The 19,837-nt window shown below is 40.0% G+C and overlaps 1 protein-coding gene across 2 annotated transcripts; it reads left to right on the top strand.

Moving 5' to 3' along the window:
• The first annotated feature begins 2,738 nt into the window (after positions 1-2,738).
• TADA1 (transcriptional adaptor 1) lies at positions 2,739-18,922 on the top strand. Of its 2 annotated transcripts, XM_057726340.1 has the most exons (8): positions 2,739-3,011; positions 7,774-7,865; positions 8,130-8,195; positions 11,966-12,063; positions 13,510-13,719; positions 14,984-15,135; positions 16,992-17,154; positions 17,597-18,922. In XM_057726340.1, exons 1-8 carry the CDS (start codon positions 2,938-2,940, stop codon positions 17,747-17,749), a joined length of 1,008 nt encoding a protein of 335 aa, XP_057582323.1. In that variant the 5' UTR covers positions 2,739-2,937; the 3' UTR covers positions 17,750-18,922. The 2 variants fall into 2 exon arrangements, with proteins under 2 accessions (XP_057582323.1, XP_057582324.1); XM_057726341.1 differs by lacking the exon at positions 8,130-8,195.
• Positions 18,923-19,837: the final 915 nt, after the last annotated feature.

The following is a 19,837-nucleotide window of genomic DNA, read 5'->3' as shown; positions in this document are numbered from 1 at the left end:
TCAATCCCCCTCTCTTTCCACATATACACCAAGGACAAGCCACTGGGGGCATCAGAGAGATGGTGGCTGTCTGTGAGCCAGGTGAGAGCCCTCATCAGAAACCAAACTTGCAGGCACCTTAATCATGAACTTCCAGCCTCCAGAACTGTGAGAAAATAAATTTATGTTGTTTAAACCACCCAGTCTGTGATATTTTGTTATAGCAACCTGAGCAAACTAAGTACCTACAAAACTTCAGAGGATTTTTAAGCTGGGGCCCATGGATAGTACTGTGTTTCAATAAAACTGTTTTACATGTAATCCTATGTAGTTTATGCATTTAGAAATATTATTCTGAGAAGGGCTCACCAGACTCACCAGAGGTCCGTGGTGCAAAATAAAGATTCAGAACCTCTTTATCTTATTTGGGCAGACATAAAAAAAAATATGTGGTGTCAGCGTGACATGCCTCTCCAAGTGATTTCAACCATAAATTTTACTAGGACCTAGTACATCCTAGTCTATAACTTTTGACTGTATTAGAATCCGTAGATCAATGTAGATATAGATGAGAAAGAATATTATATAGAATTTTCTAAAATATTTAATTCTACTGGACAGATATGTTGAGTGTGAGCCACTACATTCTATAGTATAACAGTACATATAGGTACCATATGTGCATATCATATGTACCATAGTATATTACATAAGTATTACAAATTGCTGTGAACATTTTAAGGGTAATTTCAACAGGGCAACTAAAATATTATCAATAATATTTTAAAGCCAAACTGTAAGAGTCCTTCCAGCAAAGCAGAGCTGCTGATGTCTGAAATGGAAACAACTCATACATTTGCAGACAGTGCTTCGAGAAGAAATCTAAAATTTCTGAGTACTGTCTTTGTATATAAACATTGCATCAGGACATGAGTTCAGAGTCTTCCCATTTTTTCTGTTGTCTGAAACAATGTTTAAAAAGGTGAGGGAGGCTTCTCTGTTCTTTGAAAGTTTGAGAAAATTCCTCCTAAAACTATCTGAGCCTACTCTAGTGGAGAAGGGGACAGGTGTTTTAAATTTCACATTTAATTCCATGGTTACTGGGGATTTTTCCATGGTTATTTTTTCTTGAGCTATTTTTAAGTGATGTGTTTTTCTGTATACTTTTCCAAAGCAACTCAGCATTGAACCTGCTTCTCTTGCTGGGGTCAGGGTGGGCTCCTGTAAGTGGATGGGTACCTCCATGATTAACACCACCACCCTTCTTTGCATAACTGTAGGCACAAGGTACATTGTTACTATTTTCCTGACACGTTAAAGAATGGCCTAATTTGCAGCGACTTTATTCCAAAGAAGACTCAGGAAGGTCACCTGATGAAGGAAAGGCTGGATTCCTAATATTGTGTCCCAGCTTTTCCACCACTTCTTGATAAAGAGGCAATATAGATTCTTGGATCTGCAAATCCAGTTTGGGTGCCGGTCTCCTCTGGGCAGAGCTAGCTTCCACCTGGGAAGTCTACGTTCAGCCCCACCACAGTGCACCCGCTCTAGAGCAGCCCCAAGGTAGGCTGCATCCAGGTAGTAAGAAAATCTGAATGCCAGGTTAGGGAGTCTGGAATTTGTTCAGTAGTCAGTGGGGAGCCGTGGAAAGCATAAGTGGATAACTACTTTTTAAAAAGTCAAAATTTCTCTGAGGTTTTATAACACAGGTAGGAAGACTTTACCTGCCTTGTTCATCTGTTGTATCCCCAGCACCCAAAAGAGTGCCAGGCGCATAAAAGGAACTCCATATATTTGCTGAAGGAATGAAGAAGCTTGAAGGAGACTTTGTGGAAAAATTACGAAAGATTTAAAAGCCACTTAGGATTATTTCAAATTTGGGGGAGGCATTTTAACAATATGCACCAAGACTCTTAAAAACACTCCTATCATTTAACTCAGTAAGTCTATTTATGGGACTCTGTTCTAAAGTAATAATCCTAAATGAGGAAAAGTTTTATGCATAAAGTTTATTACAATATTGCTTTTAATAGAAAAAATTGAAATAATCAGTCTAAACGTGGAAACAAGTTACTGTGTACCTTCCTCCTGTGGGGTATTTAATATACTGTCACTAAAATTATAATAAAGACAATGTAATACAAGAGGGAAACAGGTTATTATATTAAACAAATATAACAAAAACCCTACCAAGATGCACAGTTGAAGATAGAGTATGATTATAAATTATGGGAAGGGAGAATCTCTCTCAGAGTTTGTCCGGGGGTGGTAATATTTCTTTCTTTCTTTTCCTTTTATCCTTCTGGGTATTTTCCCTATTTTTCATAATTACTTCATTCACTCAGCAAATATTTATTGAGAGACCACTATGTGCCAGGCACTGCTCTAGGAACTAGGGCAAACAGCAGTGAATAAAACACAAATCCTGTCTTCACGGAACTTACACATTTTAGTTGGAGAAGGCAGAAAGTGAACAAGATAAGTCAATTAAGTGGCATATTAGATGATGAGTGATCAGCAAAGAAAGAGAATAAAATCAAAACTGCATTTACTTTTCGACCTGGAGGGAGAAGATATTCACCCAGGTAAGAGGGCCGGATTCCAAACGTGCTCAGCAGCGAGACTGAGGGGCCGGGGCTGCGCCAGCCCTGCAGGTGACGCTGCAGCCCAGGCGGGGCGGGCGGGTTTAGGTGGGGCGCGGGAGGGCCAGGGGAGGCGGGTCACATGACGCGAGGGGGCGGGAGCAGGAGGACCGCGAAAACACCGAGTTTGGCTCAGCACTTTCTCTTCAAAAAGGCGGGCGGAGCCGAAAACCAAACAAACATCTTCTCGGCGCTCGCGGGCGGGGCAGACGAGAGCCGACCGAGCCTCCAGAGCCGAAGCCTTCGCGGAGTTGGCTTTTCGGTTGCTGGTCGTTGTGGCCGAGAGGTGTGAGGTCGGGCTGAGACGTGGGGAGCAATGGCGACCTTTGTGAGCGAGCTGGAGGCGGCCAAGAAGAACTTGAGCGAGGCCCTGGGGGACAACGTGAAACAGTAAGAACTCTCCGTACGCAGCCTCCGGGTCTCCGCGGGGGTGCTCCCCCGGCCTCGGGCTGCCGACCCACCGTGGAGTCGGCCCCCGCGGCCGCGAGGCCTCTGCAGCCCTCGCGTCGCGGGCGCCGGGGCCTCGGTTTCTCCGGCTCGGGCCGGGGCCGGGGGCAACCCCGACTCACCTGGCTGGAGGGGCCGGGCCTCCTCGGGACCCGGGCGGGCGTCTTCGCCCGCGGCTCTGCCCTGGGTCGGGCGGGAAATGTAATCCCACGCCTTCATGCCCAAGGGCCTGTTGGACGGGTGCGGCCCGGGCGCGAGGATGAGGGACGCGTGTGGCTGACCAGCGGCCTGGTCCAAGCCGGCACGGCGCAGCTCGGCCGGCTCCCGGAGGGCTTCCTGGAGGCGGAGGCTTATTCAGCTCGGGTGTCGTGCGAGCATTGTCGGTCAGAGCGTGGACAGCAATTTGGAAAGGCAGACAGCCCCTACGGTGAAATAGTCGCCGGACACTCCTGCAGTTCTAGTGATGATAGCCGTAGCGGACGTTTATTGAACACTTTTTAAGCGCTCTAAATGTGCTGTCACATCTAATCCTCACGATTGAGATGTGAGGTAAGAACAATTATCATTCCCATTTGATAGATGAGAGCTGGAGTCTTGAGAGTGAGAGGTTCAGTAGCTCTTCAAAAGTCATGTCAGGATTGAGGCCCTCGCGTCTGGGTTATGGCTCTGATACCTTACAGGGGGTTGCAAAGGACCCCAAAGGCTCTCAGACGGACTTTTACCCAGGTAATAGCAGGGAACCGAGTACCCAATCAGGTCAGATGCTGAAATGACCGAGTGTAAAATCAGTAACTCAAGATAAGGCCGAAGTCATAGAAGAAACTCTCTGAGGTACAAGGACGAGTTTGGAAATGTTCAAAACGTTGTTATTACAGTTTTATTTTTCTGAAATATAAGAAGCAAATTTGAAACGTTTAAAATTATAATGCCTGTGTCGTTGCTGCTAGCTGGTTTCTGTTATTTTCTGCACGGTTGCATTACTCATTAGACGCTCACGTTGAGGTGATGTTGCTAGAGGAGCAAGGTGTTTGGGGGATACTTTCTTTTTCTCCAACACTTTCTCCTTCTCATCTATTTTTTTTATTACGGCTGGATTGAAGTTACTTAACTTGGATGTCATACGTGATTTTTGGAGTTTCTTCTTGTGAAATTTTGGGGTGGCAGAGTCTACTTTTCATCCTAAAAATACACGGAATTCCCATGTTAGACTTCTTGGAACACTCATGGCCTAAATGGAATAACTAAAAACAAATAATTTTTAAAGATTTTTTTAAATATTAGGAATGTTAATAAATCAAACTACAAACACTAGAATTAAAATTTTATAATCTAATTTGTTATTTTGGCATAATTATTTAATTTTTTGTGAACATTAATTGACTCCCAAAGATAACGTTTTATCTAAAGTTATATTTTAATATTCATGTTGACATTCAGTCTCTTTCCTTGCTGAATTAAAAATTATTTTAATGAGTAAAATTGACAGCTTTTACCTTCATGAATTACTATAGCTTATTATTTTTGTAATACTGACAGCTAAAATTTACACCTTTTAAGCACAATAGACTTCTCACTCTGTTACATCTAGGATGCTTACAGATATTTGAAAGTGAGTGTTTCCAGGCTACAATAAACCTGGCTTGTGTGTATAATTGACTGATTAGATGCCATGGTGACCTCTGTGATCCCACACTCCTCACACAAGTTTGGGGTCACCAGAAATGTTGAAGTTAGTATTCCCTGTTTGGTCTTTACAGGTCAAAGCTGACTATCAGATGTTGGTCAAATAGAGATGCCAGACCTAAATTTGGTGCATCTGTAGCTGAATCTCCACTACAGTGCAATCAAAATATGCCTTTGTGCCAGGAACAGCTGTGTTGCAGTGTTGTTCTCTATTATTTTTTTCCAGTCTCTCATTGTCTTTTCCCCCTCCTGCTTCTTAAAAAGTGCTTCTTGGTTGAACAATTTGTGATAGTGTTATACAGTAATTTCTCACATTTCCTCCATGAGTAGTTTGCTTTGGTTTGTACAACCTGACTATTTAAATGTGGTCCTTGTTTATAGATAAAATATATAGTAAGGTATGTAAGGAACTCAGTTATGAGTTGTTTTCTGTTTATGCAATGGTCCTAATGTCGGGTTGTGTGCACATGTCAGCTTCTAGAAAGGACCTTTGCTAGCTAACTCACTTTGTATGGTACCCAGTAGAGTGTCGGGTTCAAATGGGTGCTTAGTTTTTCAGATGATTTAGCCATGTTACTTAATTTTCTCCAGGTATCTTGCAGTGCTTCCTAGTCTGATACACTTACATTCATCACCTAGCATCCTCCCCTACATAGAGGTTGACTAACTTTGGTTTTGGTATTTTTGAGGAAAACTGAGGAAAACAGGCATTTGTCTATAGCTATACAGCAAATTAATCCAGGGACCAGGACTGGGGAGCAAGTCTTCAACTTGATAGCCAGTGCTAGCCTTTTGGAATAGAAGTTTGCCACTGGAAAAGAGGGATCGCATCATGTTGGCAGAGGCTTGCCTTAGCTCTGGAACAAGTTCACACACTCCAAATATGAATATATTTGCATCTTTCTTGTAAAATAGGGCTTTTAAATAATGAAGTTTTTCTCATGTTACTATCCTCTTTTGTTATATAGAATGGGATGAGAAAAGACTTTTTTCTGTGGAGCTTTATTTATTTATTTATTGGCCATGCTGCATGGCTGTGGGATCTTAGTTCCCCTACCATGGATTGCACCGAAGCCCTTGGCAGTGAAAGCACATTCTGGACTGCCAGGAAGTTCCCTTTATTTCATTTTTTAATTGTTCTTGTCTTAAAAAAAAAATAGAGGGGGCATTTAAGTGTTTGCTGCTGGTGGGGAAGGGATAGTTAGGGAGTTTGGGATTGGCATGTACACACTGCTATATTTAAAATGGATAACCAACAAGGACCTACTGTACAGCACAGGGAACTCTGCTCTAAATTATGTGGTGGCCTGGGAGGGGACTTTGGGGAAGAATGAATACATGTATATGTATGGCTGAGTTGCTTTGCTATGCACCTGAAACTATCACAGCATTGTTAATTGGCTATACCCCAACATAAAATAAAAAGTTAAAAAAAAAAGTGTTCGCTGTTGGGAAGTTATTATTGACTGATGGTTGTGACTGTCAGGCAAAATGTGGTGCCAGGCTCTAGAAGTAAACATGTTTTGCCATTGAATGAAATGGGTCTTAGGAAGCTTTAAGACTCTGCCAAAGCTATGGGTTTTCTCCGGTCGGTGGGGCATTGTGGGGGGAAGCATATGAACCCCAGCAATTACATATATACTTAGCCAGACTTAAGCTAATTTACATGTAGAAGAACAGGAGAAACCCTGCCATGGGTATAATAGAGCAGTGAGAGCATTAAATCAGCTTGTTTAGGGATCTTTTGCTTTTTTTTCTGTTAGAAACTCAAATGAGCATTTGAAAGTAGCTCATCATGAATTGAAAGTTATTGTAAAACAGGTACTGAGTAATTTTTAGTCCTGTTTCATGAAGGAGGAGTAGCTTTCTTAAGCACAGAAATAGGGTGTGGATGTGAAAAATCAAGTATTTTACTCCTATTTCTAACAATGTTGTTAAGGTATAAAAGATTGGATCCTTTTTTCTACCAGTTAACTAGTAGTTTTTATGATTAGTGGTTGGTTTTCATTTTAAAAACCACTAAGTTTCTCACATGCACGGGTATTTTCTTTGTGGTGAGGTGTTTTAGAATCCCATTACTTCAGCCAAATAGATTAAAACTGGAGTTCATTTGAAAGGAAAGCAGTCATCCAGAATCAGTATTGATGTCCACCCCTCAACCCATAAAACACATACTCATTTTAAAATGTAAATCTTTTTTTTAAATTGAGGTATAATTAACATGTAACTTTATGTTAGTTTTAGGTGCACATGATGGTTCAGTATTTGTATGTACGGAATCACCACAATAAAGTAAATGATCACCACTATGTCTAGTTGACATCTCTCACCATACATGGTTAAAAAATTTTTTTTCTTGTGATGAGAACTTTTAAGATCTACGCTCTCAGCAGTTTTCAAATATGCAATGTCTGATAATTTTAATACTTTAAAATATAAATATTGAGTGTAGGTTTCTGGGTAGCTGGTCTTTTGAAAAGGCAGCAGTGAGGAAGGAAAGGTACAGCTGTGGTTTTTGGCTGGTCGACTCATAAGTCTGATTCCATGACTACCATCCAGTCCCTTTTAGGGAGGACTTTCTTCTTCCGATGGTGTACTGACTTCTAGGTGACTTAAACAACAGAAATGTATTTTCTCACAGTTCTGGAGTCTAGAAGTCTGATGTCAAGGTGTGAGCAGGGTCGTTGTCTTCTGAGGCCTCTCCCACTGGCCATTGCCTGCTGTCTCTCTCAGTCTGTGTCCTTATCTCTTCTTATAAGGACACTAGTCACATTGGGTTGGGGCCCACCTGGTGACTCCAATTTTTACTTAATTACCTCTTTAAAGGTCCTGTCTCCAAGTACTGTCACATTCTGAGGTACTAGGGGTAGGGCTTCAATATATGAATTTTGGGGGAACATGACTCACTCCATAACACTAGGGAATGCAGAATTTCATTCTATCCCTGGGAGTTGAGGCAGATAAGGTGAACTTGGAGAAAAAGCAAAACCTGTGGATCTTAATATTGTTTCTGCCTCTGCAGATACTGGGCTAACTTAAAGTTGTGGTTCAAGCAGAAGATCAGCAAAGAAGAGTTTGACCTTGAAGCTCATAGACTTCTCACACAGGATAATGGTAAAATAATTATCTGGGGAGTTATTTTACTGTTCTGAAGTTTTTCCCAGATTTGCAATAAATTAAAGTCTTTTCACTTAAAAAATATAAAATTTTGGTTTTAGTTGTATGTAAGGTCATTTAAATACTGTGGTTGTTTAAAATTAAATGTAAAGAATGGCAGAGTGGGGGATATCCAAAGTCCTTAAAAGCTAGACTAAAACAGTGGTTTCCTTATGTTGTAAATATTCTGTATTTGACTTGTGACACTCTTCCCTTTTTCAGTCCATTCTCATAACGATTTCCTCCTGGCTATTCTCACGCGTTGCCAGATTTTGGTGTCTACACCAGGTAAGGGAGTGGAAGTACTTCCAGGGATGTCAAGTCAGCAAAGCCACAAAACAATGGGCTTTACTAGGTTTTTGCTTCCTTTAACAGACTTGTTTGTAGAAATGTTCTTTGAACTGCTCAGAAGAAACATTTTATTATGTAGTACAGATTCTTTTATAGAACCTTTTTAAAGCAGGTGATTTCTCTGTCCTTAGTTGACTTTTGGTCTTTACTTCCCATTCAGCTGGGTTTAGATTACTTAAGTAAACAAGAGGTGAGGAGGAGGGTAGGTGGTCAGGAGGAAGAAGCTGAGGAGTTAGGAGAGGGCATTTGGTGGTTAGGAGAGGGTTTCCATAGACATGGGGAAGATAAAGTAGGTGGAGGGGAAACCATAACATATGTTGAGAACGTGGACTTTCCTATATTCTTAATTCAGTGAGATATTAGCACTTGGAAGGTTAGGGCTTCAGCGTGTGTTTGGCAAACTGTTGGTGAAGAACAAACACAGTGAATAGCAGCATGTTGCAGAGGTGCGGGGAAGCTAAGTCACTTCAATAAATAAATAGGTATAGATGGAATGATTTCTCTACCCCTAATTTTTTGGAGCTTAAGTGGTACAAGTCACCTCTTTCAATTTTATTTTATTCAATTAGTCAAAAACAAGTAATTAAATACGTTAAAACTTTGCCTCATGATAAAGTTTATCCTGGGCTCTTGTTAAAAACTTGGATTTACAGGTACCTCCTGCTGTAGATTAAATTGAAGTTTTTATTTTTAAAGGGCCTGTGGTGATTCTGATGATCATTTATTAAAAGCCCATGTTTATCTAGAAATGGCTAGTATTTTGTATCATCGCCTTTTGCTACGCTCTCTTGTAAGGTAGAGAATTCAGATAAGATCTCCTGAAGGCCTTCTCAAAGAAGTTGCCGTTGGTGTGAAGAGTAGTAAACAGTGAGCATCTGTTTACGGAGATTGGTGTTAGAGAGGGGAGGCTGCTTTCCAGCCCTCACCACACCCCTTGCCTGCACATTCTACACTGTGTCAGATTTCTGAGGTTTTATTTAATTTAAACAGACGTAGACTTTCGCCAGTGAGATCATATAGTCCACTTCATTGTATAAATTCAATTTGATTAGAAAAGCCAACATTGTGAGGATTAGAGCTTGCTTTTTAGGTAGGCATATTCTAAAGTGCCAGACGCCCAAAAGATTCAGTGGGATGATCGGAAATAAAAACCTTGGTTGGTAGGAGTCAAGAGGCTTGGGTTCAAGGTTAGCTTTTGCTACTAGCTTAGATAAAATAGTTTATTATTGAGTGTTCTTAGCTTCCACATTTATAAAATAGAGACAATAATGTCTACCCTACAGGGCTATAAAAAAGCAGATGAAAGAGCATATAAAAAGTCCTCTTAAAAATAAAAAATGCTAGACAGGTATGAAGTGGTATTAGTATAGGTGGCTGATTTTAATTAAATAAAACCTTTGATATTCTTGAATGTTTGTTGTTGGTTTTTTAAAAATAAATGAACATTGGAATTTATGAGATTATTTCTCCATCAAACACCCAAAATATCTTTCCTTAAAATGAAATTAATATTTGCTGGCAACAAAGAGATGATTTCTGTTAAAAGTAAAATATAGAAATATAGTTTTTGGTACTTTAATAATTGTGAGTCAGGTTGCTTACCATTTTTCTAAGCCAAGCAGGAAAGATGATTTTAATCATGTTATTTATTGAATACTGTAACTGTAATGCCTTAGACACTTTACATGCACTATCATTAATCCTCACAGCAGCTCTTCAGAGGTATTAGCCTCTTTTTATATACTAGGAAACAAACTTCAGAGAAGAGAAAACAAAATAAAAATTTACCCGAGGCCCTCTTCAACTAGCAGGTAGAAGTGTCGAATCCAAACCAAAATCTGACTGCTGCTGTAAAGCCCTCTTTCCTTGGGGTCAGAGTCAGTCCTTACCCTGCTTTGCTTCCTCACCAGCAGCGTAGCCTAACATCCACTTCCATTCACTAGGGGAATCATCTAAGATTGACTGGCCTTACCAGGTGTGATCTCAGTGTGCCAAAGACACTTAAAGTGATGGAGAAGAGGAATTTGACTTCCCAAACAGTTCTTTTTTAACTGAGGAACCGGGAATATTTTTTCAAAGCTTTACAAACTCATTCTTCCAAATGAGTGATGGGTGATGGGTGAATGGCTAGAATGATGGGTGATTTTTGTTTTCTTTTCCTAAAAAAATCCTTTGGGATATTTTTTTCCAGTGTACTGTAATGAGCTTGTAAAACTTTTTTTTTTTTAACACTAAACTATATATGTTCATGGTTAAAAAAAATAGTACAGAAGGTCTTATAATGAAAAGCTTCCCACTCCTAGACCTGTTTCTTCTCATAGACAACTTTCGTTTTTTGTTCTTCTGATGGGACCTCAGTAGCTCCTTATTAGTGTGCTGAAACCTCTTTCTGGATTGACCGGTTTGAAACATCTGTCTTGTCTTATTGCTCTGTTTTGTGAGATTTCCTCAGTTCTTTCTTTCAGCCTTTCTGTCCAGTTCATCCTTTAATTCAGCAACTTTTGTAGTGTCTTCTTTTTTGTTTTATGGATACCCCTCTTCTCAAACTTCTCTGAGGATGCGAGTTAGAAATTATTTAGAGCTTTGTGTTGCCTGAGTCCTTTATCTCTAGGATCTCAATTTTTTGTCTGTTTAGCTTGGTCTTTCTTACCATGTTGCAGATTATCATCAAATGTCTGATGATTCTCATTTAAGGATGAAGCATAAAACTGCTTTAGATGAGCTGACGGGAGGCTGGCCATTGTAGTGAGGTTCCTCAGATGCCAGCCTGCAGAGAGTTGTGCCCTAGGGTGCCAATATCTATACCAGCCACCTTAGTAAATCCCAGAAATGTTGTTCTCTTTAACTAGAGAAGAGTTCTCCATTCTGCCCCCACCTGTTGTATATACCGCACTATGTACAGAAGTGAGCAGGGCTGGTTTCATGGGGCCAGGAACTCTCCATGAACTTAGAAGGGCCTGCATTTGGTTTAGTGTACTGTACTGTGGTTGTCTTGAAATTCTTAACTTTTGAACAAGGGACCCTGCATTTTTGTTTCGTACTGAGTTCAATCCTGGGGGTGAGGGAAGGGGTTTGTATGGATGACTTTTCAATATAGATCATCCATTAAACTTGTTTTTAGCTATACTATCCCTCCTGGTTTCCACTGCACTCACCTTCTCCAAATCCAGATTCGGTTGACTTAACTTCCTTGACTTACAACCTTGCGTAGCTTAGGTCACAGCTTCCACATGTCTGTTTTGTAAGTTGGCTCCTTTTTAGCCTATCCTTGAAATCTGTTGAGATCTCATCTTGTCTGCCACTCATTTTCCTTTTTATCTCTGTACTGTCATTTTTAGTAGGGTCTTGGAAGAAAGAGGAGACAAATACATGTGCTCACCTCACCATCTTGAACTAGAAAATTCTGTCCTGCTTTTATAATACTACTGCTACTAATAAGCAAATAAACACCCAGTAAACAAATAAAAATGTGAAAAACAAATTTGTCTTCCTATAAGAACAATTTTGGTTACAGCTAGAAAAAATGTGATTTGAGAGAATTTGAAGTTTTGTTTAGAGAAGCAGAAAGAGATGTGAATTTAAGCATTTGGATTGTTTATTTTCATCATTTGAGCATTTCATACTTTTTTAGCCCAAAGTGAAAACAAACTTAGCAGTTACCAATTGTCATTCTTTTCTCTTATGATTGTTATTTTTCTGTCTCATAGAGGGTGCTGGATCTTTACCCTGGACAGGGGGTTCTGCAGTCAAACCTGGAAAACCAAAGGGAAAGAAAAAGCTTTCTTCTGTTCGTCAGAAATTTGATGTAGGTTGTTCTTCAGTAGATCTAAATAACGACTGATTTAAGCACTGGTGTGATGGAACTTGCTTTAGTTTTCTAATGAGTATTACAATTCTGGTAGTAAAGTTGAAAAAAAAAGGGGAGGCATGATTTGGGAGAAAAAGGTGTTGTTGTATTTGAATTTGATGAAGAGGGTTTCAAAGATTTTGAGTCCCAAAGGGTCTGAAGTTTTGTAATTCTAGTTTGTTACTGCATAATTATTAGTATCTTATCACTAGTACCTAATGATTTTTCAGTGATTCAGAAACTATGCCTGTGTTCTTTTTCCTCCTAAATATCTTTGTGGAGTGAATAATGTTTCTCAGATTGAAGACTTCTGTTCCAAGGGTCCAGGAGGCCTAGAGGCCTCTGGCAGGATCCTGGTGATGCCCCGCTAGGCCTTGAGCCTTCTGGGGATCCTCAGAAAAATCTTCAAGACATTGGGCTATAAAATTTCTAAGTTTCCCAAAAGTATCCTTTTTATAGATTTGACTGGGTATTGATAGCTTTATTGATTAACATCAACAAATGTTTATTTATTTCTACCTTTGCTCTGTGTTTTATATCAGAAATACTCAATCTGGAGGGCATCAGTATCTCCAGAGAGGCATACTTGGTTTAAAAAAGCATGTTTGATACAAAATACAGTTTTATACTTACTTGGAAAATGGAAAAACAAGGTGTTGCTTTTATAATACAAGCTTCAAACAGGACAAGCCATATTCACTACAAAATCTTATGAGTTGGGCTTAAGCAAAAGCCACTGGGGCGTATCTCCCACTGACTATGGAGAATATAAATAAGTTATCAGCATCTCCCAGAAAACAGCTGAGGTTTTATGAGTGGAAAAGGTTTGGAAAAACTATTTTTAAAAAAACCTAATGACTGTGTCTTAGATTCTGTGATGAGAATTGTTGGTAGAAGATAATAGTCACTAAAGAGTTACACTACCCTACGTTATCCTAGAATATTTGTTATTAGATCTGTTATATTGGTTAACTAGGTTTTTTAGGGATTTTTTTTAAGCATTAGTTATATAGTTTTACTTTCAGAATCTGCTTACTTACAAGTACATTTAAAATGCTCTGACCTGTTTAAAAATAGTTTTATATTTTCTCCTCCTCAATTGTTATTTTTTTAGCACATAGCCGTATATTCTGTGATTACAGTGTATTAACTGAATAGAATAAACTGCTATGCATAGTACTATTATTCCCCTTAACGCACGTCTTCATTATTACTCTGTCATGGGTGTGAATCTGTGATTATTTGTGCATGAGTTACTTTTTTTTTTTTTTTTTTTTAACTCCTGCAGTATAGTTTTGGTGGTGTTAATTTGTGGGCTCTCAGATCCAATTCATTGGTTACTTTTATGTGTGTCTTATTACTTGCCATGTAATGAATAACTTTGAAAAGTTTTCTTACCCACAGCATAGATTCCAGCCTCAAAATCCCCTCTCGGGAGCCCAGCAGTTTGTGGCAAAGGATCCCCAAGATGATGATGACTTGAAACTTTGTTCCCACACAATGATGCTTCCCACTCGGGGTCAGCTCGAGGGGAGAATGATAGTGACTGCTTACGAGCACGGGCTGGACAACGTCACCGAGGAGGCTGTCTCAGCTGTGGTCTACGCAGTGGAGGTTGGTTTGCTGGTGGCAGAAACACTTAGAGGTTGAACGTGACAAGCTTGTATGTGTTTCTCAAAGTTGGTACTGCAAGAAAAGAACTAAAATGTGACTCTGATCTCAGAATTGTCATCGTTGAAGTTATTTTCTTTTGAGGAGAGAAACATCCCAATCCAAACAATTGCCTTCCGTTAACAGCCTAAGCTTCTCAGAAAGGTTACTTGTGGCATTAACACTTCTGTTGTTTCATTTGTCAACAAGGGACAGTTTTTAAGCAAAAAAATGAGATTGAGAATCCTAAAGATTAAAATCACTTGATTTTGCTGTGGTACAGCATTTGAAGAGCATCATTAGACTTGGTGTCTGTACCGTGGGATTCTTGTCTCAGCACACTCTTTCATTCATTCATTTTATTCATTTAGTTACTTGACAAAACATACACCAAGGTCTGCAGTACACAGGTACAGACAGGTGATGTTGGGTCATTCCTTTCATTCTCCGGGCCTTCGTTTCCTTTTCTGTACCTCAGAGATTATAATAGCTGTCTCATGAAGTTATAAACATTAAATTACAAATTGTACCATGGAGTCCTGACATGAGATAGTCTTATCGGTGTAATTGAAATACCATGCTCGACACCAGCTCCCCTGTTAATAATGGTAGGCTGGGACTAGTTCTGTCTCTGTTTTCACAGACATTCTCTATAACCCTTTCTTAGGTACTTAGCTCTCATAAAGGCGAAGAGATATTAAATACCTAATTTTCTGCCTATTGCCTATACATCTGTTGTTTATGTGGCTTTTGAGAGAGGCAAGTTTCTTTGCATGCAAGGATTTTAGTAGATTGGGCACTATAAGCAGTATATTCCTGATCTTGAAACATTTTGTACCATTTTAAACCAAGTTTCAAGGTAGTTTGCTGCTTAAAAAAATTACTTGTTTTTGTACTTTTATTTGAAGTTATCTGAAAATCATTTTTGAGAGAGAGGAGCCAATTTAGAGATATAAAAACTTTAATTTCATGTAGAGCAAGCCCATCTTAAATAGTGCTAAATAAAAATAGCATGTCTCTCTTTGCTCTTTCCTATGCCCTCCTTCTCTGGTATGGCTCTGTGGCTCTTTAGTGAGCGTTCGTTTGGTTTTACCACTTGCTTGCCTGTCTCACGTCTCCATCCACTAAATGCCAATAAACATTTTTTTGGTCAGTGGACCTTATATGGTTTGTCTTTAAAGAGGAATTCATGCTATTATTTTTTTCTTTTTTTCTCTTGTTTTTACAGAATCACCTTAAAGATATATTGACATCAGTTGTGTCAAGAAGGAAAGCTTATCGATTACGTGATGGTCATTTTAAATATGCCTTTGGTAGTAATGTGACCCCACAGCCATACCTGAAGAATAGTGTAGTAGCTTACAACAACTTAATAGAAAGGTATATGAAGCTTCTTGTGATTTTTGCATTCATCCTTTCTAGTTGGTTACACTACCCTTATGTAATAGACCACCGTTAAATAATTGGTTATTGGGTTTCTATGCGTTTAAGGTACATCTGAGAGTAGTATGGTTTTATTTTCTTAAGTTGCATCCTTGCATGATAACTGGAGAATTCTTTTGGTACTCTACATCAGCGGCAAAGTTGTAGAGTTTGGCTGCTGCATGTGGTTCAGTGTGAGTGCCCCCTACTTTCTGAGGTGCCGTAGAGTAGTTCCCTGGGGCAGTGGGTCTTGATGGTTTCTGAGGGGCAGCACCTGCCTGGTGGTGGGAGTGGGCTGGCTTTCACTCAGTAACGTGGCCTGTGATGGGTCAAGGTTGGGTTTCTTGGTGGTGCTGGAGGAGCCGTAGGGGTTTCTTCAGGTCCTCATCTGGCTTTTGTACCTGTAGCTCAAGATAGTGGCCTGTGCTGGGTGTCGTCAGGATGCTGGGTGTTCTTGGCATCCTCTTGTGCACATCTGGTCGCTCAGCTCCGATTTTGGGACCTGTCTGCACTCCACTGTAGGCTCCCAGGACCTCTCTGATGTCCTGAGTCATCCCTCTAAGATGACCTAGGTTACCTTCATCCCTGTGTTGTCTCTTTTCAGGGAGAAGAGAGGTAAAGAGATGACAAGGAGTTAAAAGTTCAGAGAAAAAAAGTGTGATTGGGAAGGCTGGCAGGAGTGATGAGGGGGAAGAGGTAATGGCCGGGAAGGCAGGAGGAGCAGAGAGTGAGGGATGTGGAGCGCGAAAGCTGAGCAGGGAGTCAGACAGAGAGAGAGTGCTGACACCACAGAGAGGACGTGGTACTGGTGCCTGTTTCATGGCTCTGAAGACCTTGACACAGCTCGCAAGGCTCATTTTGAAGATCACTGGCTTAAATTGGGTTCACTACTCTGTTGCCATAGGTGAAGATTTACTTTCTCAATCTCATTCAGGCATATCTATTTGGGATTATTTGTTCTCATTTGTGAGTCATTCTTCTCAAGAGAAAAACAAACCAAAAAAGTGGACCCTTGTAGTGGGTGAATGCTTGGAGCGGTGTCTGACCCCGCCAGGCCTCCGGCCGCCCTCTCTCCCTGCCAGCCTGTCTCTGCGAGGCGCCTGCCACACCGTCGGCTGTTTGTTTCTCCAACAGGGCTGCCTTTGTCTGATGCTGAAACCCATGCTCATGCTCCACTTGTGCTTTCCTTCTAGTTCCCTCCTCACTGTTGTTTCACCTCATGTGTATTCTCCAGAATTGCATAGGTTATCTCCTACTGTATTATGATTCAAAAATTATGCCTGACTTCCCAGCTGATATTATATCTGGGTTCTATTTTGGGAAACTGGCAAGATCTGAATGAATTTTCTCCACCCTCCATTTTTGCCTGTTGCTTCTTTTGTGCTTTATCTTCTTTTCTTGCTTGAAATTGTTGATCCCATTTGTCTCCAGTACCATTTACCTTCCTCTCCAAGTCGGTTGTTTCCAATTTCATTTTCCTTTAATTAAGGTCTATTATTTTTTCCAACTAGGAGCTCTTTAAGGGCAGGAAACAATTTTGGCTCAGTATCCTGACTGAGTAAATATTTTAACATTGTGGAAGGAGGGGGTAAATGCAGTTGCACTACATTTTATTTCCAGCCCAACAGATGGGCTGCCTTTAAAAATTAAAATTATAGACTATTGATGTATACACTGGCTGAAAAATAATTGGATTTCTGATTCACTTTGAGATACATTTTATTAGAAGTATTCTAGCGGCCCACTCCTATTCTGGTTGTTCCGTTGTTTCCATCTTACTTACTGGGAATGTTTCTGAAATACTTCGTTTGCAGCCCTCAAGCCTTCTCTGTGCCTTGTGCTGGTCAGAATCCCGCCTCTCACCCGCCGCCCGATGACGCTGAGCAGCAGGCTGCGCTCCTGCTGGCGTGCTCTGGGGACACGCTGCCCGCATCTCTGCCTCCAGTGAACATGTATGACCTTTTTGAAGCTTTGCAGGTAACTCTTGACTCCTTAAGGTTTACCTAGATTTATGGATAGGTTCAAAGTGCCTTCAAGTCTACAAAGATATTTACTAGGTTTTCCATTTCCTGGCTTTTGTTTTTCAGTTTTTATTGTTTGTTATTAAAGCCATTAATACTAGCCTCATTTTTCAAATCCTGGACTCAGGAGTCCTTCCTAATTTAACCTCCTGCATCCCTCACCTCCCCAGTGAAAGAAAAAAAAATCTCCTGTTCCCTATTTCTATTTCAGAGCCTAGTTATTTCCTTGTTTTCTTGTTACCTGGTTTAGGATTCATTAGGTTCTGGCTTAAAACTTACAGGTTTGTGTATCTTTTATATGAGTGTTTTGTTGATATAAGCTTTACTTTCATTTTCTGTGTTAGAAAAATAAGTATGCTCAAGTATGATTGGAGACATGCTGATTTTTTTAATCCCAGGTACACAGGGAAGTCATTCCTACACACACTGTATATGCTCTCAACATTGAAAGGATCATTATGAAACTCTGGCATCCAAATCATGAAGAGCTACAGCAAGACAAAGTCCACCGCCAGCGCCTGGCGGCCAAGGGGGGGCTTTTGCTCTGCTGAGTTAGGATTTGAGGGTGTGGGACCCTCAGCAGATTCATTGTTTACTGGGAATTGAATGTTTTGGGGTTCACATTTCAAGACTGAAGTGTGCACTGTAAATATAACCTTTCCTATGGAAATGTGACAGTACATTTTGTGTTGCTACTGTGAAGCCATTAATACAAATCTGATTTTGATAATGGCGCATATCTCCGTATGTGTGTGTGTGTGTTCCCAGTTATGGGACTGGGCACTGAGAAAGTTCTCTGCCTGGAATGGCGATGTTTAGGCATCTGAGGCCTAGTATCCTATGGTCTGCATGTGAGGTAGGTGACATTCTAGAACAAAGAAGCTGTTATAACTTTGTCCCCACGATCAGCAGGATGCCTGTGTGTTCAGAGATATCACATATTCTTCATCTGGCAAGTCTGAAGCTTCTGCTTTTCTCCCGAAGAACTGTGCTTTTAACACAATGTTAAAAATTGGTTATCTTTTTTCATGACCAGTTTAATATATTTTTTTTGTGACCAGTTTAATTTTTAACAGATATAGGTAGTTGCCTAAAGATTCATTACAACTCCATAGAAAATAAGACTTAGAAATGCTGTGCCATTAGACAAAATCCTTTCTTTAAATTAAAAACCAAATCAAAACAATGTAATTAACCTTATAAAATGTCTTCTCATAACTCAGGTTTCTTTTATAGAGTTGTTATGCCCAGAGACTTTGATTGCCAGGTTCATCTATAATTATTCCTACAGAATGTTTTAAGAAGTCCATGTACACATATTGGATTTATACTTGGTAATTCTCCTATTCCTATGAAATATCTTTTTCTGGCCTTTCAAATGGCAGTGTTACTAATTACCAAGTTTATTTCTTTAGAGATATGTTACTTATTATTCAAGAGGTGTTATTGGTGGAGATGTTAGAATGTACAGATGGGTTTAAGTAGGTCTAAATAATATATGTACAGCTATGTATATATGGTTCAATATCTGGATCTGTGTATTTGGTTTTGTATTTTAAATGCAACAAATAAACCTTTTGGGAGAAAACTTTGTTTATTAAAGTAAACATATAAAGAATACTGCCTTCTACAGAAATATGAAGAACCTTGCTTTATGAGATCTTAGCAGAGACTTTTCAAAAGAGTGTGCTAGATGAGAAAGATAAAAAGCAGGTTCCATTTAAGGCATGCCATATCTTCCTTTTGTGATAGGTAGATTATGACCAAAAAAAAAAATAAGCAGCTTAGTTTCAGTTCTTGGAAAAGTCCTTTACAGTTTTAGATAACTCTTTAATTTTTAGGGTTTGTAACAATTTGAACTGATGTCTAACTGCATATAGTGGTTTTGGTTTGGACTATCCATATATCTGAGCCTTAATGTTAAGTATGTGTTAAATCTCATGTGTTGCATAGATGGTGAGGCAGCTAGGTACCTCAGACATGCCCATTGCAGTGGCAGGTTCCATAGAAATCCATATAGCAGAGGGACCTCCAAAACAGCAAAATTCATCAGTACTCTGTAGGACCTGGCCTAAATCCCTAGTCGCCTGCTCTGGTGGGACCACGGGACACCAGAGGACTCTTCACCTCCCAAGTTTTGGGCCTGCACTCTAAGATCTGCTTTCCATGCCAGTTTTCCTCAAGCATCATTTTGTACAGTGGAGAGATAGGGTTGAGGGCAGGGCAGGCAGGTAGAAAGAGTGATATTTAGGACTTTTCAAGAGAGCCCCTGAAATTCAAATACCTCGTTCCATCAAAGGTTGCCTCCAGCTCTAGCACCACTGTCAACTGTGGGACCCTGAGTGCAGTCTCTTCTATGATTAGGTTCTTAAGAAATCATGAGTGCTTATTATCAAGAATCATTTAGAAAAATAACTATATCAAAGAAGAAAAAAGCTGTTAGAAACCAGATAATTTCAGACCTAGGATGAAGCTTATGTTTCCTGTAGGGATTTCAGTAATTGTCTTTTAGCTATAAGTGTATCATCGTGCAAAACCAGGTTTGATAAGGCCCGCCTTTCTCAGGCACACGAGTGCTGGCTTAGCACATACTCTTATCCCCTTTGTCACCCGTTGCTGGGATTAACCAAGCACACAGT

The sequence above is a fragment of the Hippopotamus amphibius genome, chromosome 3 (genome assembly GCF_030028045.1).
Source record: "Hippopotamus amphibius kiboko isolate mHipAmp2 chromosome 3, mHipAmp2.hap2, whole genome shotgun sequence".
Classification (NCBI taxonomy): domain Eukaryota; kingdom Metazoa; phylum Chordata; class Mammalia; order Artiodactyla; family Hippopotamidae; genus Hippopotamus; species Hippopotamus amphibius.
This window is presented reverse-complemented; position numbering and strand designations above follow the sequence as displayed.

Coding starts and splice junctions, on each gene's coding strand:
- TADA1 (XM_057726340.1), top strand. CDS start 2,938: ATGGCGACCTTTGTGAGCGAGCTGGAGGCGGCCAAGAAGAACTTGAGC. Junction 12,064..13,509: donor CTGTTCGTCAGAAATTTGAT/GTAGGTTGTTCT, acceptor TCTTACCCACAG/CATAGATTCCAGCCTCAAAA. Junction 13,720..14,983: donor CTGTGGTCTACGCAGTGGAG/GTTGGTTTGCTG, acceptor TTGTTTTTACAG/AATCACCTTAAAGATATATT.